The 27113-nt window shown below is 33.0% G+C and overlaps 1 protein-coding gene across 4 annotated transcripts; it reads left to right on the plus strand.

Annotated features, from left to right (window-relative positions):
* Nucleotides 1-1783: 1783 nt before the first annotated feature.
* LOC134275924 (paired box protein Pax-6-like) lies at nt 1784-27031 on the plus strand. Of its 4 annotated transcripts, XM_062758201.1 has the most exons (12): nt 1784-2162; nt 7160-7289; nt 9030-9104; nt 15644-15990; nt 18835-18882; nt 19175-19388; nt 24458-24601; nt 24715-24797; nt 24937-25103; nt 25360-25466; nt 25669-25791; nt 26013-27031. In XM_062758201.1, exons 2-12 carry the CDS (start codon nt 7250-7252, stop codon nt 26126-26128), a joined length of 1464 nt encoding a protein of 487 aa, XP_062614185.1. In that variant the 5' UTR covers nt 1784-2162; nt 7160-7249; the 3' UTR covers nt 26129-27031. The 4 variants fall into 4 exon arrangements, with proteins under 4 accessions (XP_062614185.1, XP_062614184.1, XP_062614187.1 ...); XM_062758200.1 differs by lacking the exon at nt 1784-2162 and having other exon boundaries at nt 6621-7289; XM_062758203.1 differs by lacking the exon at nt 1784-2162 and having other exon boundaries at nt 6622-7289; nt 25669-25820; nt 26013-26117.
* The last annotated feature ends 82 nt before the right edge of the window (nt 27032-27113 follow it).

Below are 27113 nucleotides of genomic sequence, written 5' to 3' on the forward strand. Positions count from 1 at the left end.
ATTATGCTTGTTTGACTAGAAAGGAAAATTCATTAACATTACATTATTTGTAATTTTCAAATTGACAATATTTTTCCATGCATAATCGTGCGAATATTACAGGAGAGCTAGTTCTTATATTTTTTATGTAACCCCAATAAGTGGACATATTTTTAAAATAATATACTTAAAATATAAAAAAAAAAATTATCAGTCTTCCGGGCAAATTGTCTGAAAGTTAAAAAGCAATTTTATTTGACTTTATGACTTATGTTTTACATTTGAAAAGATTGTGTAAATAAAATGGACAGAGACTTTAAAAAGACATTGTATAGTATTCTGAACGAATAGATATCAATGCATTTTTACATATTTTTAATATACATGTACATTTTATCTTTCATAAAGTTTGCAATACTTCTGTTATTTCATAAATCATTAATAATATCGCAAAAAAGATAAATTATTCATTAGTAAATCCTTAAAATTCTCTGTTTCTTCATTCTCCATTTCGAATTTCAGAGTGTTTTTATTCAATCTCTCGGACATGTTTATCTCTCTATTAAACTCAGAGAAAAACCCGCGAAAACGTCGCTATCCAATTACTGGTTGATTGGTGATCAGACTCCCTCTATTGGGGACAAATTAGACGAAATTACCTGCTGGTTACAGAGATTGATAGCTGCCCTAATCACATGCTTTACGGCGACAAAGAAAAATGACCCTGATCAATATCGCCCGCTACCCAAACTGACCACTGCGGACAGGGCGTGTACAAAAAGAAAACCGACTTCTGCTGTTCCGGAATGGTATCATCAAAGAATAAAAACACTGACCAGTAGTCTAAGGGTGATTTGGTCATTATTTGGAGTAGTTGGTAGCGATTTAATTTTGTTAATGCTGTCAAGAGTGCTTGAATGTTTGTTGTTTGCTCTAGGGGATTAAGCCTTTCGGGGCATTGTGGATGGTGAGATAACTCCTTAAGAGGATCGAGTTATTGCCCCTTCATATTGACTTTGGCGCCTCGTTTAGCCATGATGTATTGTTAGATAATAAAAAGCAGATGTGAAAATGTTTTCAATGTTTCATTCTTAATTAATAATATCTACATTAAACAAAATTGAATCGTAGAAAATCAAATTGTTTTTAAGTTTAAGAGCACCATAAACCCGTAAATAGATCAAAATTACATTTCTATTCCTTCACATAAGATTCATTTCATTTTACATAAAATAAGATTTTAATCACAGGTAAACTTATTTCTAGAGATAATATCCTAAAATAAATTATTGATCCAGGTTTTATTTTCGTAAGCAATTTTCTATATAAAATCTTACTTTGTAACAGATTAATAGAAATAATCAACGTAATTTACAAACCCTTATAAATACTACGGAATATCGCTACATGAAATCCGATCCTATTTTCATTTACCGTTCATGGTCTAATCTTCGTTCGTCATTGGCTGAAATTATGACAGCTCTCCAATCAATAGAAATTCCTGCATTGTATAATTATTTTCTTTTTCAAGAAAACAGATTTATTGTATCTTTAAAAGATGGAATATATCAATTCATCAACTGTAGATTTAGGTAATACAAACTGCTTTTTTAGGTCCCTATGAAATTTCGCCGCAAAGCAAAGTTGGACATTAATCCATAGTGTGGTTTAAAACTTAGCTCCGCCCCCTTCTGTGGGTATTCGCTGAGCTTATGGAACTTCATGGTTTAAAGGAGAAACTTTTTCCAGAGGTGCAAGTTTTTAATCAGGCGTTTATAATAGACAAAATAGTGGAAAAGCAATCGTCCCGGAAAACTCGGACATGGTCATACTCGATACTGTGTATCCCAGCATAAAACTGCTCCTACAATTTACACTTCTTTCATTTGCACACAGTGGGAAAATGTTGTTTTAGTGAAATTGGCCAAGTTTATATAATAATTAGATAAACATTTCTTGATTTTCCGGACGAAAGCTTTGGTCTGACATTTGGATTACAGGTTGATACGTCAAGAAAGACCGCACGTGCGAAGTTGTCCGCGCCAATTGCATCAGTGCAGCGGACTGAACACAAGCAAATCAAATCACAGCGGATATCCGAATTTCCTCGCTGCATTGGTCAGGCGGGGTACTCATTTGGAAAAACAAAAATACGACCACTGCCCAGGTCAAATTATTTCCAGGTATGTCTTGCATTTTTCTTACAAATTAATTCGACATGTTGGGCTATTAGCAACGGCCACTTAGCGAAGAAATATCATGACCCATGATTTGCATAAATTTGTAATTAATATTTCTTCTGAAGTGAGTTAGCCAGGTGCGTAAAAAATGAATCACACGAATAAGAAAAAAGTACCTACCGCTTTCTTAAATTAATGTTTTCTCGTAAAAATATTTTCTGAGCAGGACACAGATTTCTCGACTTTTACTGTATAATGGTGCTAAGGTTTCGGAGGCTTTTCCGACATTAACTGATTGGGGTTAGGTTGAATCGGACCAAGGTCAGACATTTACTAATTACCCTCCTTTTTTGCTGTTAATGCTCCTGGTGTCCAGGACATGAATACAGACACTCACTGGACGAAAATATCTTTGTTTTGTTTTTTGTTTAATTATTTTTTTTTTTTACAAAATATTTTCTGTGTTATGAAACAATTTTTCCATGCCAGTATTTTTTTTCATGAAAGAAATCTATGTGTTAAAATTATATTTTCTACAAAATGTAACAAAAATTTTATTCAGTGTACTGACATTTAATTCTTGAATTTAATAAATATATATTTTCTTAAATATAAAACATATTTTCTAAGCAAAATACAATATATAAACTCGCGGAATAATTGTATTTTATTTTGCACATGACATTTTTCAATGTACGTGTACGTCAACTGTTTTTATTATTAATTTCAAACACTATTTGTTTATAAATTTTTTTAAAACTATCATTCCTTTATATTTTTAAAAATTCCTTATTTTAAATTATATGTAAAGCCATGGGGAATCTATCTTAAATATAAGTTGGTAATTTTAAATATTTTTTTTTTTCGAAATAAAAACGATTTCTGAATATTTTGAAAAAAGAAATTTACGACTTCGAATTGATTTTAAAGATATGAACATATACCATATGTAAATGCAATTATTCATGAATTTTTATACTTTATATAAAAAATTAGTGTGTTTTATTTTTTCAAAGTTTATTTATTTCAAAACAAAAACAGTTTATTTACATTTCTTCTACTTAATTTCAGGAAAATAAAAGAACAAACAGATGAAATGTTATATGTTTTTCTGTTTTCTTATTAAATTTACAATAATAAATGTAAAAGTAAATAAAAATAAACTATACAGGAGATCCAGTAATTAAAAAAAAGTATATTTCCTTCACTATATTATCAATTACACCATTACATGCAATTTTTTTCAAATGAATATAGACTAATTCAAAATAATTACACAAAATAATGAAGTGGAAAATGATGACAAATCGAGCTTAAGCGAGCAATAAGTAAAATATGTCCTGATAAATATCGAACAGCTCACCGGGCAATACACATCGTCCCGACCCTTATCTGATGATCAGGGAAACCCCAGGGATCCCAGCTTTCTGTTTCATGTGCCTTAATCCGAGAAGCTTGGGCACAGGTAAAAGTGTATGAGATTTACCAGGCATGAAATCGACAAATGTCCACTAATAAAGATCTAATCAGACAGTGATAATGATGGACTACCTCTTAAGGCGGATTAAAATCAACTTTGGGTTGTGAAGTGGCGTTCTAACCTTAAAGAGTCAATGTAAAATTGTCAAAATCTGACCCTCGATAGTTTACTTTAGTTTTAATTTAAATAAGATCATAAAATGCATATTAATTTTTTAAAGAACTCGAGCTATATGTACAATATGGAATTTAAAAGAAAGAATTCTAAATAGTTATCCGAAAAATGAACAGGTATATTTCTTGCTTAACATTACTAGCAATTATCTCAAAATTTGATAAACAAACACAAGTTTATTGTAAAAAAATGAAATAGCTTTAATTTTTAAAATGTGTAATTGAATTCAAGTTTTTTTTCATGTAACACATATTACAGATATCATTTCTTTCAAAAATGATAAACCTAGAGATTCCTTGTATGTATGTGATGTAGTTAGAGATAACGTAAATGCCCGGGAGGGTCCGATGGGATGATATACCTTGGAAAATGCCTCTACACAGATTCGTTTCCGTTTCCTTTTACCTTTTATTACCATTTCATTGCCTCCAGACTAAGGTATATTCTTATTTAAGGAATTACTTATTTGAGAACAACATACTATCTGAGATAAGCAGCTTATAGGAGATTAAAGCACTTGACGCGAAAATCTGCTCAAATTCCCTTTAGAATTTTAATGAAATTAACAATATACGTTAAATCAATAAGTATTTGTGTGCGAGTGCTTCTCCTCCTTAATGGGTATAATGTTCAATTACCATGTAAATATAAATTAAGAGCTTGTCACTCTATAAAAGTAGCAGACCTTTTGAATACAGTTTCTGGGATCAATACGATTTTGAGACGAAAGTTGCGTCAATGAAATCGAGATAATTTGCCGAGAAAAGAAGAAAAAACCAAGACGCAATCCGAGAGCTGGAGGGGTTTCTTAAATTAATCAACATTTTAAATTTGTTCTGCTTCCTGTGCATTGGAATGAAGACATGAATGCCGCGACAGTTGATATAAAATGAATTGAAATCGACACAAAAAACGAACTGCGTTCAAATAATACAGAGAACTTCATTGGATGTTTCTATGCCTCGGGCTCGGAATGTCAAAATCGTTTATCATAGTTTTCTCTCAGTTGTTGCGGATAGACGTGTCAGTCGTTTCCTCCAAAATAAACAAATCACAATGGTACCCGTGTTTTTCTAATTAAGACACACTTGGTCTTTTTGGCAAAATTCACTGGTACTGCATTGCTATGACCGGACAGGACGATACGTATCTTCATATGACGTAATCCCATTAGATCATGGTCATCCCGCGGGCATATGTAACCTTTTGTCGCTTTTGCTGTATCTTTTCGCGTTCCTCGTGTCAAATATCGCGGGTTTTTACGTGATCCAGCCAGATATGCATGTAAATGATGATGATATCGTTTATTTTGTAATAGATCTACAAAGATTCAAAAGTTGAACTAATTTGACAAAATTTGTGTAGCAGATTTATTAAATAACTATCGAAGGTTAAACGATTGCCATCTCTAAAAAATAAGAAAGCTGTTAATCAGTGAACAATATGAAAATAAAACATTAATTATAATTTTTCAATTTTGTCATCACAGCAAATATAATTGTGATAAAATACTTTTCGAGTTGATATAAAAACCTTCCGTTGGAAAGTGTTAAGTATAGGAATTCAAACTTGACGGCAAATTTATTAATTAATCTTTGCGAACATTTTCTCTTTATTATTAAGTGCAAAGAGAAAAAAGTATTTCAAGTCCATTTGTAAAACTGACACGAGGGGAAAGAATTTGTGTTGGAAGGCAAAAACCATGTTTCCCTGACATATATACACTGAGGAAGAAAAATGACAGAAAAATTGTGAGCCATTCAGAGCATTGACTTGGAGGTAAAATCTTTTCATATATCACCCCTCAGAAGCATGGATTAAAGTAGGTTTTATCTTCAAGTGCTTGTCTAATTGACAAAAAACTTACAGTGAACTATTGTGGCATCTACGAAGATTAGTCTAAAGAAATTCACTTTTCTTTCTCCCCTTTATACCCATGTCCTTGGTTTGAATTTGTTATTTTTCCTTGCGCAGGGGGGAACGGAGACGTACAGTATTTATATACAAAGCATTCACCGGATATCAATGAAATAGCAATTTATCTGAGAAGATTTAAGTTATTCCACTTTCATAATAAAGCCCAACAGTTGTTTTTGCCCACTGTAACATTAACCTCCAATATAAACAAAAATTTGATTCGTTTTGTAAATAAATCCTTAAGCCAACTCGACATTTCATGGAATATCTGAATTTATGAATGTAAGCGTTTTAAATGAGATTAATTATAACGCAAGATTTGATACAGTAAGCAATTGCAAGCTACTTGTAATTGTTCTCTATAACGTTTTATAGGGTCACAAATGCGTTTGTTACTGGTGTATGTTCATTAAACATGTTAAATGCAATTTCATGCCAGGCTGCATCATGTGTAAGCTATACCCGATTCATATACCGAAGGAAAACAGTATTGACAAGACCCTTATTACGGCATATTCCTGCAATTTAACACCGAACACTGCATAGAAGTGAAGTTAAGATTACCAATGCAAGCCCCCAGATCTCTATAAAGTCAGAAGTTTTCCTCTCTGCCTATTATATACAATCTTCAATAACAATTCACAGTGTATAGAGAAAAGGTTGGGTGATTTATGATTACTAACACGAAATGGCCTTTGAAACAAAATACAATCACAAAACACGAACAGGAAAACATATTTACTCATTGGAGCTTTTTGGTTCGGCCTTACTAAGTAAAAAACAGTTTGATTGACTGTTCCGCGCCAGTGACAAGTCGATGACCAATCAGATGCCGCGATTCAGTGGGTGCTGTTCGGCCTTTTAACTCGCTCGTTCAAAACCATTAAAATATCCAAATGAGGGCTTATTGGGATATACATATAAACTGACGGTCACCGCTCAACTGTATGATATGATTTAGAACGATTGAAATATCTTAGGGTGTCTAGAAAATTTGGGATCATTGTAGTTACTACGGGTTAATTGGTGTGTATATTGTGTAGTGGAACAAATTAACCGTTACGGACTTTTTTCATAGAGGTGTGCGATCTGGAACCAATTGTTTGCATCCTTCTTTGATACATGTGCACGGAGGCATTTTCCAGGCGCTGGGTCTGTCTAAATGCCTGATTAGACTCCGTGATTTAGTTTTTCCCCAGATTGGGTCCTTCCACTTTGGTGCCCTCTATAACACTATAGGATCTACATTACCGAAAGACAATTACATGGACTAGTTTCTGTTGACCGAAAAATTTAAAAACTTAACAAAAATGTCAACAAATCTTTAAGTTCTTAACTTAGTTTTTAGCAAAGCAGAATAGGATCCTGGCAAATGATAACTGCATGAGGGATTAGTTTTGCAACTGAGGTTCATGTTCTGTTGTTTCAGTCAGAAAGGCTTGTGGGGAAAACAGGATTTAGACAATTTTGCTTTTCCGGGATCACAGTGTTTTCAAGACGAATGTAACAGGGAAAACGTATGACATCCTCGCTCAAGGAAGAAACGATGCCGTCGAAAGGTAGGTTACATAATAAGAATCTATAAAATGATAAGATACTTTTTTTCAATCAATATGCGGCATGAGGTGAAGTTATTTTTATCTTTCTTTTGTTTACAGTTTAAAGATATTGTTTTATTTTCTGTCATTTGAATTCTGACAATATTTACAGAACTGATGAAAATAAAAATATATAATTGCTCTATACTCAGTGGAGGAGAATTTTGAATTAAACCTTAAATAAATAGAGTTGTTTAAAAAAACCTCTAAGAATAAATCATTGGAGAATTATTTATGGAATAGTTATAATTTTTTGAAAATATTTTAAACGTTGCATAAAAATCCTCGATATACACAATTTCTTCAAGAAATAATATCATGAAAAAAATTCAATTTTAATATTCAAAAAAAATAATGAGCAACGTAAATAATTTCTTTAACAAATATTATCAAAGCAAGATTTTTATGAGCTGTAATGCCGTGAATCAAGATGTTGCCTTTAGCCTTTTATATGAGATGTCATGAAAGCATAATGAGCATCAAATATCTGTGAACAGTAAAACTTCATCCTGTAGAAGAAGCAAGACGATAAATCTAAGCGATACAATCAGAGATGATCCGACAATTTGTTCTTGGTCTCCGGGACCCCTCTATCTCTCTTGTCCGTTAAGTCCGACTTTCGAGAACAAATGCATGGGTCTGTCAGCCAGAGGATTTCGTCGTTCATAGTGTTTATTTCTTTTGCATTTTGATTATTTCTACAACTAAGGCCTATATAATTACACATAAAGCTCGGGACTTAGTCTCAATCCTGCTCTGTAGCGTCGCTTTAGTCCTATAAACCATGTTTTATTTGATTCTTAGTTTCCCTAATCCGAACAAAGAATTTTCGGCCGTTTTAGTCCTTCAGCATCTTTTTCTCTCAGTTTTGTTTATGTTTTCATCTTCGATTTACGTACAGAAATTTGCAAACAAAAACTGTGAAAGCTATCTAGGCATGTAAAATGGAGTTAATCACTCGAATTGATTTAATTATATCTGGTTACCATAACCAATAGTTATGATAAATAGACAGAAATAAGAGCTATGTGCTTACTGCAAAACGATTGCAGCTATTTAAAGATTTTTTTTTCCAAGTCTTGATGTCCTGTAGATATTTTATATTATCAAGTGATGGCAAAAAAACATGTACTGGTATGACAGGGATGACATCTGCGATGCTAAAAACTTCATTCTGGCATTGTACATGAAACAAAAACGAAAAGCACTGCATTCCCCCCGAACAAGTCCAATTTCTTGTTTACTCCTGACACACAAGCAAGATGAAGCAAAGGTTAAAAATAAACGAAGACCTGACATTCAGAAAAATGATAAAATGGACAGTATTTGTCAAATCAGGATTTCATAAGCGTTTTCATGTTTCTCGAGACACCGTTTTTAATGACTAGCTCGTTTGTCTGTTCAAAGGAACTTACTATGTAGTAGATTTGTATATAATATTACATCTTCAATACGAAACGCAGATCTGCCGGAAATTTTCATGTTAATGGTTTTCAAATCCAGACATTTTAATTAATTAGCTTACCGAATTTCTTTGATATTTTTCTCATATATTTTTTTCTGCATAATCTTTAATTTGCACCTAAGAGTTTGATTTAAATAACTGTTTTTTAAAGGAAGAGGGGACAACTCCTTTGCACTTAAAATAAATTTAAATCCATTTTTGAAACGTTTCTTAAATATTTGAACCTCTTTTTTCAGACGACGACAATAGTAATTCTGTTGGAAGCCCGGATGTGGATAGTCCAAATTCTAGAAAATCAAGACAAAAACGAGGTAGGCATATCTTAATCAAAAAATAAAAAAAAACATTCAAAACCTCCAAATATAGAGTATATATTCATCAATACTTCTCTCAATGGGATTTGGATCCAAAATGAAGCAGCATTTCTTTATTTTTGCAAAATAAATAAAAGAACTGCTTCAGATGAACAGACATATCGTCTTTTTTACGATAGAGATACATCTCTGATTCCTCTTTCAGTCAATTTTTCTCATCAACTGTAGTAATTACAGTAATTTATATCCGACTTTTGGAGCCTTCTAAGCTAGTAATGGAGACAGTGCGAGCAGAACATTTAGAATATTCTATTGATAAACCAAGATATACACAAAACAATGGTTTCTATCACTGTTACTGAAAGTATTTTTCAGGACGAAGTATACAAAGTTTATTTTTCAAAAACCATGAAAATAGAACAAAATCATTTATATATTTAATGTTATTAATACAAGTTTTACCTAATAAATTTTTAATTTCCATTCAAAATTTTACAAGAATGTCCCATATAATGAAAAAAAGTTGTGTAAACTTATAATAGCAAAAAATTAAGAAGATGAATTTCTAGATTTTAAAAATTTCTCAATATTTTAGAAATTTGATATTTGCCTATTTTACAACCAAAATAGGTCCAAAAATATATGTCAGTACAGACATCCATTTCCTTTTATTATTTATTCTTAACCTATGTAATATTTTTTCTGCTCTTTTAAATTTTTTCCTTCAAAAATTGCCCTTAAAAATGTTTCAAAATGTATTTTCTACTCCTTGAAAAAAATTATGATAGTGGTTTATAAAGGAAAGATTTTTTCTTGTTAGCATGAATCCATTAAGAATCGGAAAGCTTATTGTATATATAAATAAACGATCACACGTTCTCCACGTTTAATTTTACATTCTTGGTTGAATGTTTCAAAAGTGTTTTGCAGATTGTTCCAAAACAAAAGAAAATTGTCAATTTTTACTAAGGTAAATGTTTTATATGTATGTTGAAATAGGGTAACCAATAAAATCATTTCGATTTTTCTTCTAAAAGTTCCTTTCGAGGCTATACTGGTCATTATGTTTAAGAAATGCACACAATAAAAAATTATAAAAGATAACAAATAGAACCTTGCAGATATACATGTATAATAAAGGGGAAAAAAACAAAAAAAAGCTTTTGGTACATTTGCAAATGACAAGTATTGATCAGATCAGTGTATCAGATATATATTCTTAACAATTATTGAATTATAAAGTTCACTTTCATTTATTACTAATGTATGCTTATCTTTAAATGATGTCAACTACATCATATCGAAATCGGGGGTAAAATGTGTAAATCTGAAGAAGAAAAAAATCTGCAAAACTCCCAAAATAAAAACGATCATGAATGCATACTTGTACTAAAAAACTGCGATAAGAGAGAACAAAAACACAATGAAAAGAAAATTTTAGTCATGATATTACAATGTATATATAAACGTGCTTGTTTGAGGATGGTTTTTAAGGAACGCTGAAATTTTCACATAGATTAGTCTAGATTTTCAAAATTAATAATTAAGTCACAAGTATAATTTACAACTTTACGTAGCTGGTACCAAGAACTTGAACGTCTCTTTAATCACCCGGTATTTTCTTTGATTTCCCTCGTGATTGCAAAGACGCATGTTTCCAGTTTGTCTAATGGTTTTGTTTGCTGTTTTTCAATGACGTTTCCTGCGTGGAAGATATTCTTGAAATCTCGCTTTTTAATCCCTCTCCTGGCTTTATATCATTCGATCTCTTGTTTTGGATAATGTGTTGAAATTGTTTTCCAATGCACATCTGTACTCGGTCTTCGATCAAAGACCACTGTATCAAGAATTCATCGTCGTTTCTCCAATTTAAAACCTGATCAACGATGTAGGATGTAATTCTGGTTTAAAAAATCTCTCTTGGTGGTCATCAAAACTCTTGCTGGCTCCCAAAGTATCTTGTACATATGACTCTTTAAATGATTTTCAAAAGTCTAATGGCCTGTATTATCTTACTCTTTTTGCAAGAATGACAACAGTTTTTTAAAGAAATATAAACACACTTAGCAAAGAAATATTATAAATCTGGTGTAAATTAGCCGTGATTGAAATAGGGGTGGCCATTAAAAATAAGTAAAGAGAAGCATCGAAGTGATGAAGATTGCATGACACCTTGTCGGTAAGACGCTTATTAGCTTTCGTTAAATTTCCCTTGCAGCAAACTTGTTACAGACGGGGATATCAATGGAAGTTCCTGGTCTGGGTGGATTTGATTACTGCTATCCGATTTCTTCTTATAAAAACGCATAGCTATGCCCGTGTATTAGAACATTTCTGCATCAAACTGTGCTACTCATTGTTCAATTTTTGCATTTAAAATGAGTTATCCAAACACATTTTGCTAAATGGTTTCGAATTGCTAGCCGTAAGTCAATCATAATTATAGTATTTTAAGACCTTGGAATGTTTGGCAATGATTATTGAAGGGAGAAGAAGAAATTGAGTAACAGCCATAAGAATTCTTTATTACATAGCATAAAAATCCATTTAAATTGATGAAACAATAAATAGGTTACTTTAGATAACCAAAACAGATGACCGAGTTTTAAGGTAGGCTATGGCATTGTTCCACTAACCCCTATTACGCGTTTTGCGTGCCATTTACATTTGATTGGTATGCATTGTAACTGCACTGCAAATGTGGGCACGAATGCTAGGGACAAAGAAAGACTGAAACTCGATAACTACAGGGAGTTAGTAAGCTTTCTTATGATTTTCACATGTCATGTGCGGTGTGAGGCATTCTCGAAACAAAGCTATGAAAAACAATTACGTTATTTGTCAAAAATTTCTTCCCTTGTTCGAAGTTCTTTATTTTTTCTCATTGGAACTAGTGATATGAATCAATTATGTTGGTAGTCATGAAAAAAAAGTTATTCTGAATCACCAGCTAGGTGAACATACACGTTCTATGAAAATGTCTTTTTCCCTCTGGTGGCTGTTCAAAGTCCTTTGGTTCGTTGTCATGAACATAATTGCATATTTTCTAAAATTGTTACGATAATATTTGATAAAAGAATAAAGAATCATAGATGAAGTTCGTAGAGTTTGAAAAAATGAAAAGCAAGCTAGACCTGTCACATGGCCATAAATATATAGTTCACAGAGAGGCACCTGGATATAATCTCTGGTTTCCTTTTGGTAAGCCGTTTCCCTTCTTTTTATATTTTAGCCCATATACAGTGTGAAAAAACAGACATTTTATTACATATTCAACGCCATTAAATCTGAACCTTTTTGCACCACCTAAAACATATACTGTGATGATATAACGCTAAAATCGCACCTTTCTAGTTACCTGAGAATAAATTTAAGCAACAAACATGTCAACGGTTTTACGCCCCAACACCAGCAGTGTTCAAAATAAAACCATGCTGCCCTCTGATTTAGGATGGCAAGTTGCGCAGCTGAACGGAAACAATTTATTTGGCCCTGTCTTGCCGTATCCCATCATTCCCTGCGGCAACGTCATCTAGTAATGGCCGTGGTGACGGGCCTTGGTCTGGGGTTACTGGGGTTATCACTGCTGGTCCATTTCATCGCTACGGTGGTCTCGTCGGCGTGGCATGTCGTCTCTCAAGCTGTCTGTTTATCTGGAATTCATAATTCTCCGACATTTATCCATTATCTCCGGACTTTTTCATATTTTCGATCGCTTAATTACGCCGAGTCAATGCAATGACTCGATAATGTTCCTTTAAGATTTTCTTTGATTTTGCTATGAAAATTTCTCCCATTCTCTTAATTACCGTTGATGTAAATTGAACACACGGGTAATATACTTGTCAAGTTCTGAGAAATATTCTAAGATTGACATCGAAGTCAGAAAATTTAGGGATTCACTTACTGAACCTTCTTCCGTTGCATTCTGAAAAAAAAAAATTAGAGCAAAGCTTCAGTTTAAATTAGAAGTCGTTATGTGGGTTGGAAATTTAATTTACTTGCAGTCTAAATGCAAGCTTCAGTGTATTTATCTGTTTAATACGGAATAAAGTTCCCCGTAAAACATGGACTAAATTTGTCCCCAAGTTTTTGTTTTATAATATGCACTAATTTGCCCTTAACGTTTCGTCTTGAAAGAGATCTTCTTTTTTATGATATCAAAACTGTAGTAGAAATTAAGGAAAAACTAATAAAAAGCCCAAGACCTTAAATTTTATGTCTTACCAAAAAGGCTCTTGACCCCCACTTGCTAAACCCATGCGTCTGGTGGAGGAACAGTTACTACTAAACTTAAAGGTTCCTCGCATAGGGCCGGGTCATTTTGTCAAAAGAGATGCATTTGAAAATTGTAAAAACAAAAAAATGCTTTGGAACTGCAGTTTAAAATTTCTTTGGTCTGCAAAATGTGTGATAATTTGTAATTAATTAGAGAAATGGGAAGCGTGTGATTTTCTTAAAAAGCATAAGGAAAATGAATCATTTTGATAAGTCTTGAAATATATGCATTTTAAAATGACCATATGAAGAAACCATTAATATTGTGTTTAATTAGAAAACCTAAAATGACAATTTTCTTTGATATCGGGAAGACAAAAATAAGATTTTTTCCAAGCCATTAATTTGCGTTAAGTCAAGCAAGATTCATCGAGGTGACCCTAGCTATGAAAATAAACAGTGATAAAGCGCCGACGTGTGAGAAGAGGGGCTCGTTAGACTGTAGAAGGGACACAACATGACTTGGATTGTTTTAACATGCCTCATAAATCCAAAGAACACTTGGGTTGCATCTCGGAGACATTTAAAATCTGCTCGTTCATACACAATCACTGTTGACAGCTAAACTATTCTAGTTCTAAGCACTTCGCCATAAAACGCTTGTAAACTGTGAAAGTTTTGACAGTTAAGACATGAATTCATAATTTTTCGGTTTTTTTTGTCTTGACAAATGTACATAAAATTGTATTTTTGTCAAGTGAAATCTGCACGTGTGGTCATTCATTAAATTAGAAGGGTGGGTATTTTCACCATGGTAAATTAAAGAATATCATCCACGAAATGACACTATCAATTTTCGGTTGTAGTTTTATGTAACATTTTATAAATTTCTTTTCAATTGTAAAATATTCTACCTTCTGCTGAATTATTTCATATCTTTGGAGTTTTACTACGTCCAAATTGATGGAAGGCGTGCTTAGAACCTAGCGACCTCATCTTAAAAATCTCGTAAAAATCGTAACCCTATAATTTACACATGGTTTCTTATATGAGGAACTATAATACAACTGGATAAATTTGAAGGGATTACAATTTTAAAAAGATAAACCTTTGACAATTATCTTATTATCTGTTTACAACAGTAGTTGTTTAGTACAATGCCTTATTATGTATGCCTAGTGACCTTTGAGGTTGAATGTTTGACTGTAGTTGTTTTGTTGGGTGAACGAAGATACCCAAACTCAACCCTTTTCAACTTAAAAATATTTGTTATAAACAACATTTAAACTTGATTATCTGTTTGACTTCTAAAGTATTTCATTTGTAAATCTTATAACATATTTTTGTTCACAAATCGACAGGCACCTTAATTTTCTAATATGTCATTGTTGCATGTTTGGTAATTGCTTACAAAGAATCAAATACACCGGAAATTCAGATCTGCACCTGATAGCTTCAGGGGTGTGCTAAATCTGTATATATACTTTTAAGTGCAGTTGCATTGTTTATTGTTTAGTAATAATATTAAAGTACAACACAAGAAGTCAAAAATATATATGTTTCGTATTTTGTTTCTAGATTGCGTTACAAATGACATCATTACCTATCCTTGGCTATCCTACGAGGAAAAGGGTAGTGCATCTGATAAGATTGAACATTGTCGATATTTTTAATTGAAATATTTAATTATATGAAAGCAATATTAATAATTTGTTCACATAATTAAGAACAAAATCAAATTTGTAGTAGTATCTTTTTAAAAATATATTATAGGAGCTGTTATTATAAAAATATAGAAATATTTAGATAATCTTTTTTTGTAAAAAGTAAATTATTTAAAAGTGATTTCTTTATTGAGCCTTTAAATAAATTGTCGTACTGGAACTTGTTGCTGAGATTAAGCTTATTTTTAAAAAATATTTCTTGATATCAGTATCAAATATCTTGCATCGCACATGGAAACAAAACACAACTTGTGTAATTACCAGAATGATTCGGAGTAGTCATGCAATGATGAAGAAAAATGGCAAAAGTTCAGTATACTTAAACAGTGAACACTCTGTTTATTTTGTCACGTGATTTTATCTGTGTCGAATGGAGCTTTGAACGAACTATGAAGTTAATATAATATTGTCAAATTATCGATTTTCTCGGAACAATTCCGTATAATTTCCTTTACATGCGGAAAATAGCTGAAGTTTTATTTTTCAACGTTTCAACTAGTATTTTTAGAAAATCACATTGAAGAATATATACTAATTTCCTTTGGCTTGCCATGCTTTGATTTTTTTTCTGAAGCAATATTTTGGGTTTTGTAGGACACAGTGGAGTCAACCAGTTAGGCGGTGTCTTTGTAAATGGCCGTCCCCTGCCCGATTCCACGAGGCAAAGAATTGTAGAACTTGCCCATAGTGGTGCTAGACCATGTGACATTTCTCGCATCCTGCAGGTATCCAACGGTTGTGTGAGCAAAATTCTAGGACGTTACTATGAGACGGGTTCCATTCGACCACGTGCCATTGGTGGAAGCAAACCGCGGGTCGCCACACCGGAAGTGGTTGGAAAAATCGCTCACTACAAAAGAGAGTGCCCTTCTATATTTGCTTGGGAAATACGTGATCGACTTTTGTCAGAGGGCTGCTGTAATCAGGATAATATTCCAAGTGTATGTATCAGAAAACAAAATCAGAAAGAAACACAACCAAACACCCTGATTCCCTTATTTTCTTGGAAATCTGGGAATTCACTTTTAATAATGTACTGTCATGCATATTTCTTTTCTTCAATAACAAAAATATAGTTTTATAATTAAAAAAATGAAAATTTGGTTCTATCTAGGATTTAAACCTAGATTTAAAATGCCCAACGCTTGGATTCATATAAAATATATCCAACTCCTGCCTCTAAAATACTTTTCAACTTGCAATGAAACGATTCGGAAATCAGTGAAACGATCACAAAGACCATGTTTTTATTCTCTAGCGGGTTGTGGGGAGAATCCGCGGGTGTGTTTGATTTGTTAAGGGTTTTAAAACGCATCCCGCAGCTTACCTAAATAGATGTCTGTTCGCAAACATTTGTTTTCTAAAGCCCATCTGGTTGCTTTCGATGTTTTCTAAATATCAAAGAGACGAACCTGATCGCTGGCTTTTCCTCCCGAAGAGGGGAGGATTAATGGATATTGTATCCAAAGGAAATTATCCTATTTTAAAATCAATTTATCAAGCGATACCATATTTTAAAAGTTTTAAAAATGCTAAGGAAAAAAATCCGCAACGTTAATAACTTTAACAATAGAGACGTTAAATATGCATCATTTTATTCATTTGAGTAAGTAAATTCAAGAATTATAAGATGAGATAAAAATACATAGGTTTTGTCCTAAATGGGATAAAAACAGGGTGTTGAACTTTGCAGTTGGTATTGGACTATGCTTTGAGGACTTAGCTTTAAGTGCTAATGTTCTTGAATGAAAACAGAGATTTTATTTTATAACAAAAGTTGTTGAATTTTTTAACCAAAATTAATCAAACTGAATTGTTAATTAAGCAGGCGAAAGACGGGATATTGAAAAAAAAGACGCTTGATTAATTTGAGCCATCATTTTCTTTTCTGTGCCAGCAAAATCCTCTATTTTTGGGCACCTTAATGTAAAGATTGAAGTACCAAACCAAATCGAGCGTTAGGTCCGAATAATGTTAATCTTTTTCCTACAAAATTGACATTTTCATATATTTCCAATATTCTATTCATTTAGTTGTTAATATTCAGTAGAAAACTTTAATTTCTAAAGAAATCTCGTATAGAAGCTTCTGATAATTCGTCTCCGCCAATCACCGCCCGCCTTCTTTTAAGTCTCGCGAGACATCGAGCACTTGAGCGAGCTTGGGAACGTCTCTCGGTCTTTGAGCATCAGACAATACCTTGTTGAAAGTGCTTTAGGTCGAGTATCCACCCTTATTCCCGGTAATGACCATATGCCTTCATCATTTGCACCCCCCGGGTAATAGTGGGTTTTTACAAGAGCTGCATTGAATCTCGTTCCCCCTTCTGCGTCGGTCGGGATGAGGTCTCAACGTCTTGTTTAATGACACTGTAAATATTTTGAGTAAACACTGAGACATTCCCCTAACAATTGCTTAGTTTGCCTACTCTTGGAATTATGATGTCCAGTAAAAGGAGAAATTGACTACTTCATACATCGATATTTTTCCCTTTTATTGAGTTCAACAGCTTGAGTAAACAGTTTATTGAGTTACATTTAGCAATGTATAGTGTTACTTTTTTTAATTTTGATACATTGAGATTTAATACCCCTAACCACAAAGCCAAATAACAAATCACATAAGACCGTTTCTTTAACGACATAAAGCAAGTCTTAAAGTCCGTGTCATTTTTTTGAAAATTCATGTAGAATTACTATAGTAATTTTTCAAAAAAAAAAAAAAAGATCCAATTTGAAAATTGATTTCTTGTATATAATAAACATATATTTAAGTGGGTCCCCAAATTTTATCGATAATTAATTTTATCACATCTGTCTTGATTTTAGGCCCCCAAATCCAATCACGTCTGCATGGTTGCACAAACCGTACCAGTAATCGCGCGAGTCATCTGATTTGCATTTTGATTTTGTGTTTCCGTCCTAAGTTCTCTAAAAATCGGTCGTGAACCGTCGGAAAACACGAGTTCTGTTATGATCTCATAAGATTTCATAGAGTGCCCCTGCCGGGATAATGATTAATTACAGAACAATAATAGGGCGCATGTGCAACCCATTCCCATGGAAACTGGACTTGTGTCCTTTTTTCCTGAAGTTTGTGGTTTTGAATTTCAACAAAAATTTGAACAAACAGGACAAGCAAAATCAGCGCAAACAAATATAGATACATTCTCTGCAATATGATCTCCAAAATTATATGAAAAGTTTGGCTGAATATGATAACACTAAAAATCTATGATTACAAAAGTTTGAAATGATAACTTATAAAATACTAAGTAAAATGCAAGATCCTAATCATTTGATATTCATTGGTATTGTCTATCAGAAAGACAGTATCTTTTGATTTAAAACGATCTTAAATTCTGTAATTATTTACACGATACACTTTTCAAGTACACAAAGTATTGAATTTTAAAGAATTCAAATTGGACATCAATTCGTACAGAACAATAATTTTTCTTTCCAGGTATTTTAAGTCCTTTGAATTTTAATTCCAGTTTTATGTTTATCTCTGAAATATCTCTACTTTTTTCCTCCTACTGAAATACTGGAACACATTGTCTTGCTCTGCACCGAGTAATCTGAATTTATTTTTGGTTTTGATTAATTTTCACCTCTTTGAAATAATAGCACATATAATTAAATGTATTGGCTGGAATTCAAAAAGTTATAATTCTAAAAGATTCTGTAATTTTAAATTCTTGATTTATTTAATAAATTTGATTTTAAATTGAGGGTTAGTGGTTAAGGTGAACCGTGTCTGAAAATGTTGTTCCTGTATTTCAGATTTCCTCCGTCAACCTGGTGCTTCGAAATCTTGCAAAAGAAGACCAGGTGATTTTACTATTTATTTAGCTACCAAACAAATGGTAAAAAAAAAAAATATAAAATAAAAATGGAATACATATATTAATTGAATTTTTTAATATTCAAAGTCCTATAATTGTAGACTAAAAATATATACTTTAGGACTTGCATAGCACCAATACAATACTTCATTTATCATGTGTGGCAGACATTTTCAAAATCTGCTGAATAGATATACGATCATTTTTTGGTAACTTTTAATTCACAGTTTATTGCAAATCTATAGTTATTTTTAAAGTTTGTGATTAATATTTTGCAGGTTTCTTCCATTAACCGTGTGCTACGAAATCTTGCCAGCGAGAATCAGAAAGTCATGGGACAGGGTGCAATGTACGACAAGTTAGGCCTATTGAACGGTCAGAATTGGCCCCGAACTAACCCCTGGTATGCCACGAACATGGGGGTGCCAGGTCTCCCTCCCTCCGCCTATACAACCCATCAACCCGCCCCACCCCTCGGGATGGATAAGAAAAGTAAGCATTAAATCATTTTTTTTTTAAGTCTTTGGGTTTTCTACTATAGAAAATGCATTTCCCCCTTGAAATACAGGACATGTTTAACAAAATTTTCTAAAAAATATTAATAGGTTTCTGTCTAAAAGAAAATGAATGTTTCGCAAGTAAGTTATAATTACGAAATTAATTATGTAGAAGATTAAAAGCGTGTGAAGTGTAATCCATTTAACCAGAATATCAAAATATTTTTTTGTTAAATTAAACAATGACATTCCTGTTACCTGAATAACTTAATGAACATCAACTACTGTCGAGAAATTTTCCGTATAATTTTTTTTTCATAAGTAAAAATAAATATTTTCTATAAAGGAAAAAAAAAAATCTGACAGCAAACGCGGAATTGTTTATTACTTCACATAGTAATGTGCTGCTTCCATAGTAATGTTGTAAAAATTGCAAATTGTATTGATGGTAAAACGTGAGAAAAATATCCAACAAGGCAAAAATGTATTTTTCCACAATCATAGTAAAAGCATGCGGACACGTTAGGTGTCGAAATCAATGAGGATAGTGTAAAAATCATAACAGGCGTCTGTATTAGCCTACGTTAGATTAAAAATCGCGTTGTCGATGCCGCTTTTCATTTTTCATATTCATACAGCCGTTCACATCGAATCAACAATATAGATGCGGCCAGGCGGATAAATTAATATTAATGTATCAAAGTGCAACGGCGAGTAAATCAACTTCAAAGAATAGAGGAGAAAGGGAGAAAATGTACAAATGTGGAAGCCCTACTGCTGAACTGAACGCGCCGCTTTATTTTAGCGGATTCAATCCGGGGTCTTTTCAAGAGACCCGTAATTGGATAATAGAAATCGGTGAATGGAAGAATCACAAATGTTGTAGATTTTTAAAAACGGATAAAAATGGAACCAATAATCACCTTGCTTGGTTGTGATTACTTGTAATTGATTATAAGACGTCCTATTTTTATACGAAACAAAGTATCAAGAGTGGATTTGCTTTAACGAGAAATGTCTTGTTAGAAGACGTTCATGTTTGAGATAGAGCGATTAATTAAAATCTTTCCCTTATTGAATATATTTATTATTATTGTAAAAAAAATTACATCACTGTTATATGTACATTTTTTAATTAAGAAAATCTTTTTTTAAAGTAAATTTTATATTTTAGTATTTTTACTTTAAAACAAAGGTTATCAAATGTTTGATTATGCGTTGAAAATACTGGAAAAAACTTGATTTGTTTACTTGTCGACATGAAAGGTAGAAAATATGTCATTAGAAAGTCTTACACATTCAAGTGTTAAAAAGAGTAGCAAAGTTAATTGACTGTTCACGTGGGATTAAGGTTGGTAGTTTTATTGCAATACGTGTCACCTCATTCACTCTTCCGTTAGAAGAAAAAAAGCATTGGTTATAATCCGCGGGAGGAAAAATACTTCTCTTGGTTTGTCCGTCCTGTATTTAAGGGGGGAGGTTTCATACACGAGCGACGAATAGAACCTAGTCGTCAGTCAGTCTGGTGGCTTATTCAAGGATTAAAGCTAATCCTATGAAAAATAAATATGCTTTACAAATATCCAGATTTTAAATACCACAAAGTTCTGACGGAATTGATGAGAAAAAGGCAGATCTTTGAGAAATTCAATGTTTTTTACTTTTTTTTCCTGTCAGAAATAGGGATTTTTTCCAATCTTTAGGGATTGGTCAAATTTTTGTTAAAAGAGAAAGCAGTTCGACGTAAAAAATGTGTGAGATAAGCGTGCGCTTGTGTTATATGAAAACATGCAACTGGGTACAAATATATGGGTGATTTACAATGAAAACACTGACATGTCCCTCTAGCGTATGAATAATATTTATGTTGTGTTTCTAAATCGGACGATAAAATATTAGTTCTTCAATGAAAAAAGTTCGCTCCACCAGGCGCCAGTGTTCTGGTAGCGATAGACGCTGCGCATTAATACCTACACCCCGAGTATCAAAGTCGATCCCAAATTCCCTTCGAGATGTTTTTATTTTTTCTAAATGAAGCATTTTATTATAATTTTGAATCAAAGACTTCGGCCAAATACACAAACTAGGTGTCAAGTGTAGCGATTAGGCGATCGACGTGTAAAGTATAATTTACTAAAATGATATTAATATTAGCAGATAAATATTTCGCGAAAATACAAATGTGATTATGCTGTTTGATTATGGGATTAAGCCCTCTAATGCGATAGTGTGCTGAATGAAACGGGATTTTTGACATCCGTGTTGCTTTGTTGTTATAAAATCTTGACCGAATGAGTTCCCTTGTACTTACGATTTACTTTCACAAATCGCTAAATTTCGAACAATATGCAACTCTTTATAGATAATTATTTATCGTGAAAAATATCAAAACAATAACAAAAGTAAAGTTTATCATCAGAAATACAGGGTCGCTATTTTTCGTTAATGTTTCGAATTATAACAGTAGCGAAAAATAATTTTAATTTTGTGGCATGCTTTAAATTTCAAGATTAAAATGAAATTTCGATTCCGATAAAAAAAAAAAACAACAAATCTTGAAAGGAGAAAAGAAAACTTCATACTGGTTTCATTAGATCTTTATACCAATGGTCGTACGAAGTATGAATATTTCTAAAATTACTATCTTCATTTTATTTTACTAACAATTTTATCAACTTTAAGATTAAAACTGTTCATCAGCACAAAAATCAACTTATTCTAATTAAACATTTTTAAGTAAAGTGTAGGCGCCGAAATTGTGACATATGTTATGTTTGGTGAAAAAGTTCCCTCGAGACATTTTATCAAAATCAAAAAATCTCCCAGAGCGGGCTGATGAAATGTGTCACGTGATCGCGCTTGTTGCGGTCATCGTCTGCGTCGTCACGGTCAACAAAGAAATGTCCGTCTCTACTCGTTTCCTAGTGGTCGCCCGAAGGGACTCGCCAGTCAACAGATTGGCCAAGAATTCTCGTTATTATTACAATTTAAAAATAACAATATACCTGTGATGATTAAAGCAGATATGACCCTCATATCAGTATCCGAAGATCAAGGGTTAGAACGCAGGATCAGGCCGGGTCAGTTTAAGGAATTCCACATCTGCCTTTACAATGCACTAAAAAAAAATAATAAATAGAAAAAATAGAGAATATTACACAATGTTGATTAAACAAGTGAGTGTTTGATTCGAATTGATGTCACGTGTTAGTAATTACGCGACATGAAGAATTTAACTCAAAACTGTTCAAAACACGACGAACAAAGAAAGAGGAACAGTTGTTCGCGTGTGCGAATGGTGGATGTTATTTCATGAACATTGCAATTTCTCTGATATTGATAAAATTCTACAACTGGATAATTACGGATAATAATAGCTATCCATTGCTCGTCAATAACAAAACGTGGTTGCGTCGATGCTTGCCATGGAATTTAAATCCGGACTCGACTTTCTCTGTTTGGGCGATGATTCCCAGGCAAACTAGTTGCAGTTGTTTGGGTCGTACAATTTGCTAGCCAACATCGCGGAGCGCCTTGTATTTAGGGAGTGGAACGAGAGTCGATTCACTGTAATTTTACGTATCGGACATTCAGTGCAAAAACGTAAAACAACTCTACAAGATTTACACTATGAAAGGAATTTTTATTCAGAAATGAGAATAGAGAGCCAACTTTATCTGGTCATAATATGAAAATAGATATCATATACAAGAATAGACCCCATTCTCATGCATTATATAACTTTACAGAAAGGAGTGGTGTCGGTCATGCAGAAATATATCCGGATGTCAACTTTTTAAATTAAAAATATGCAAGACCGAATACCAAGCATACTATCTATAGATGAAAAAGTCAACGCAAGTCACATTACGACTTGGACTTCAATATAATCTAGGACATTCCAGGAACGATAGCCTAAATATTTTTTTATTGAATGTGAAACTACTTAAGCAGCGAAATGATGCTCTTGCACAGTTGGACTTCCACTTCCGGAGTTGCACGAGAACCTAGGGGGTCAAAGAAAATATTCTATGACCTATTGTGGTTTCTTTACAAAGTTGAACAGATTAGTGGACCGCAATCAAACTTATTTAGCACCCTCGAATCACCTCAATGGTCAATTATAAATTATTAATGGGAGTCATACTCTTTGATCTTATACAGGGAATGTTTTCCTTTCAGCCTCAGATGAAAATATAATTTTGATTTCTTTCGTATCTCCCTTGCAAGAGAGTTCCTGAGAGTGAAAAGATCATTCTCACAAAAAATCCCCATGTTGTGTATGAAATAAATGGTTTTATGGCGATATGAAAATCGATCTCGGGCAGGTAGAGAGTGATAATGATCTCCTACACATTTAACCCCGTAACAATGCACAATGTTCTACATAAAACTGTAATAAGAAACCTGAATGACATAAAAAAATGCAAAATTCAATGATGAATTGTCGATCCATATTTAGAGTTAATACGTCTAAATTACCCTGAAAGAGCTGTCAGGTTATGTAACTGCAAATGGAAAACAAATAAGCACAATGCCGTGTAATTAATTTGATCACTTTAAGCCCCATGTTAGGTCACGTGAATATGAAAAAAATAATATGGCCGACATGAACAGATGACAATGCAGATGCGACTACCAACATATCGTGACGTTCGAGATTTCGCGATAAGAACAATATGGACTTAATTATGACACACTGTTAAAATTATTTTTGAAATACTTTAATAAGCAGAGCTGTTTATTATCTGATAAAGCAGATAGTTGAAATTACGTTGATACATGTGTTGCTACCCCCCCAAGCACCCATGTTGATCATTGTTTCTTGCGTGTTAAAGCTATAGTGCAAGTGCAGCCACGAATCGAGCACGTAGAGAAAATAAAAGAGAAGTTTGAAAATAAAATAAAATCGACAACTTATAATTCAATCTTTAAAGTTAATTTTTTGATTACTATCTAAGATTACACAACCGATTACAAATGAACTTTTCTTGTAAAGGTTAGCTATTGACAGAATAAACATTTTGAAATGAATGACAATTTTTCAATTTTTAATCGTTTCAGATAATGATGGTTCGGGATCGGAAAGCAACCAAAGTGAAGGACAAAACAATGAAACAGACGAGCAACTTAGAATGCGTCTCAAGCGCAAACTCCAGCGGAACCGAACTTCATTCTCAGCAGCACAAATCGAAGCTCTAGAAAAAGGTATGAAAAAAGGACAATAAAATATTTGTACTAAGAATAAATAGACAGTTTAAAAAGATATTCTTTGCAACTCTTTTTTTTTTTATTAGTTAAATTCTTTCAAAAAATTTCAGAATTTGAGCGGACTCATTATCCAGATGTGTTTGCAAGAGAAAGGCTGTCACAAAAAATTGATCTCCCAGAAGCACGTATACAGGTAATTCAAACCAAATTTTTGTATAGATAAAATATTGCCCAAATCACTTATGGGAGAGTAATTTATACTGTTCAATGTAAAAACAATTTTATTATTGAAAAAGAACATCATCTGGGATAATTGTTTTATTTTTTGACAGGTATGGTTTTCAAATAGAAGAGCAAAATGGCGACGAGAAGAGAAGTTACGGAACCAGAGAAGGGATGTAGCAAATGGAGCTACCCGACTGCCAATCAATGGAGGCTTCTCAAACGGAATGTATCCCACAATCCACCAACAAATAGGAACAATGGCCGACTCTTACAGGTAATTACATCGAACGCTTCGAAATTTCAAAATCTTACTGGACACTTTTAGGACAGGGTGAGGGAAAGGCAATTCAATGATGAAAATTGGAACTTTTTACAGGTGAATGTGAAGAATATATACATGTATCATGTGAAATGTTTCGAATTCAGCTGAATAAAATGAAAATGACGCCCATCAAGTTAAAAGAATTATTGTTTAAAGTTAGTGTTATATTTGTAATTAATTATGAATGTTTGACGTTTTTTTTTTGCAGCTCAATGCCGACCATGCCTTCCTATTCTTTGTCCAGCAATAACATCCCAACCAACCCAGCATGTTTACAGTCAAACAACGCAACCTCATACTCATGTATGATCCCAGGTAAGGGCGCTCAATAAGTATCAATCTCTGCTTGAATCGATAAAATGAAATACTTTTTCTGCTAGATCTCAAAAATATTTTCAATTCACATTATGAAAAACGTTTGTACAATACATGTATATAAAATTTCAGGAGTTGTCTCACTTTGCACGGATAATCTTTGATTGTCTCAACGATTTTTTTTTTATTGTGCTCTTTGCAGAATACGCACCTCGAAGTTATGATCCATTATCACTAAGCAACTATTCCCGTCCATCTTGTAACCCCGCAGCAGGCATGCAAGGTCACATGACCCATAATAACCACGCATCAGCGGCCTCTACTGGTGAGCAGATCTATTTCTCCTCCTACTAGGTGATTGTCTTTGCATGTAAAATTGTTTAAACATTATCTTATTAATCAGATGTCTTTGCTTTCTTTTGTTTTACTTATTTTGAAGCAATTCATTGCCTCACTTTCGCAAAAAATGGAATAAAAGAAAAAGAAAGACATTACCTTCTGTTGGTAATTTTTATTTTTCATTAAAAAAATCTCATTAATTTCCAGGACTGATTTCTCCAGGTGTGTCGGTTCCTATTCAAGTACCAGGTGGGGGGCCACCAGATATGAGCGCGCATCACATGGGTGCGATGGCGTCACAGTACTGGCGAGGACTGCAATGACGTCACGATTAGAGATTCATCAAATATGGTGTCTAAACTTGACGATCAAATCAACATGGCAAAAGCTCTTACGTGATACTGATAAATGGCTTGATGAATTTGCAAAAGGAAATGGTTGAACTTACTTGCTTTTTGAAGCAGTAGAAGTAACAATCTGGGAGAGTAGGAAACACCATGTTTTCTTGTTTGCCAGTAAAGTTAGTGCTCAGGAAATCCCCATATAGTTAGGTGACTAGTCAGTGCTCAATGTCGCAGCCTCTGAAATCCACAGCTACCGCACAAAGACATCGTTACCACATCCGACATTCCTTCATATCGTAATCGTGGTTAATTTATCTCCTCTTTTTACAAATGCTCTATATATTTGTAAAATGTATGTATATCCTTATGTAACCATTATGTGTACTTGTTCATGAAAGAAAATAATGTTGTATGGCTTCATTTTTTTCTCTTGATCTTTTTTTTTATTTTTAAGTAATGTCATAAAATGCATTTTGTCTTCTTGTTTAACTTATTGAAATGAAGAAAGAAAGATTATTATTGCTACCGATTTTTTGTTTGCATTACCTACCGCAAATATATGTTTTGTATCTTTCTTTGTGTATATGACAAATGTGAAAACGAACAATTTGTGAAAATTTGTAAAAGATTAATTTTCTTTCAGTGTGAAAGATGCAAAGGCAAAGCTTTATAAAATAGATTTTTTTTAGTTTCCTGTTCAAAACAGAGATTTTGTTACGTGAAACTCAGATATGTTTGAGATTCTTTGTTAAACAAAAGTTTTATACCAAGACATACCTCGCTTATTTGCATATTAGTGTTCATTTGCAACAGAAAGGTTGCATTATACTTTCAGGCAAATGGATTTATTCTAATTAGCAATAAAGTTTATTTCCAAAAGTATTCACTTGTTTCTTTGTTTTCCTTATCGAAAGTTATTAAATTTATCCAAGCATATGATAATAACTGTATCTATTGAAAGTAA

Source organism: Saccostrea cucullata, unplaced genomic scaffold (genome assembly GCF_032062105.1).
Source record: "Saccostrea cucullata isolate Sc308-1 unplaced genomic scaffold, CSIRO_AGI_Scuc_v1 ctg139, whole genome shotgun sequence".
In the NCBI taxonomy this organism is placed as follows: Eukaryota; Metazoa; Mollusca; class Bivalvia; order Ostreida; family Ostreidae; genus Saccostrea; species Saccostrea cuccullata.

Coding starts and splice junctions, on each gene's coding strand:
- LOC134275924 (XM_062758201.1), top strand. CDS start 7,250: ATGACATCCTCGCTCAAGGAAGAAACGATGCCGTCGAAAG. Junction 7,290..9,029: donor AGAAACGATGCCGTCGAAAG/GTAGGTTACATA, acceptor CTCTTTTTTCAG/ACGACGACAATAGTAATTCT. Junction 9,105..15,643: donor AAAATCAAGACAAAAACGAG/GTAGGCATATCT, acceptor TGGGTTTTGTAG/GACACAGTGGAGTCAACCAG.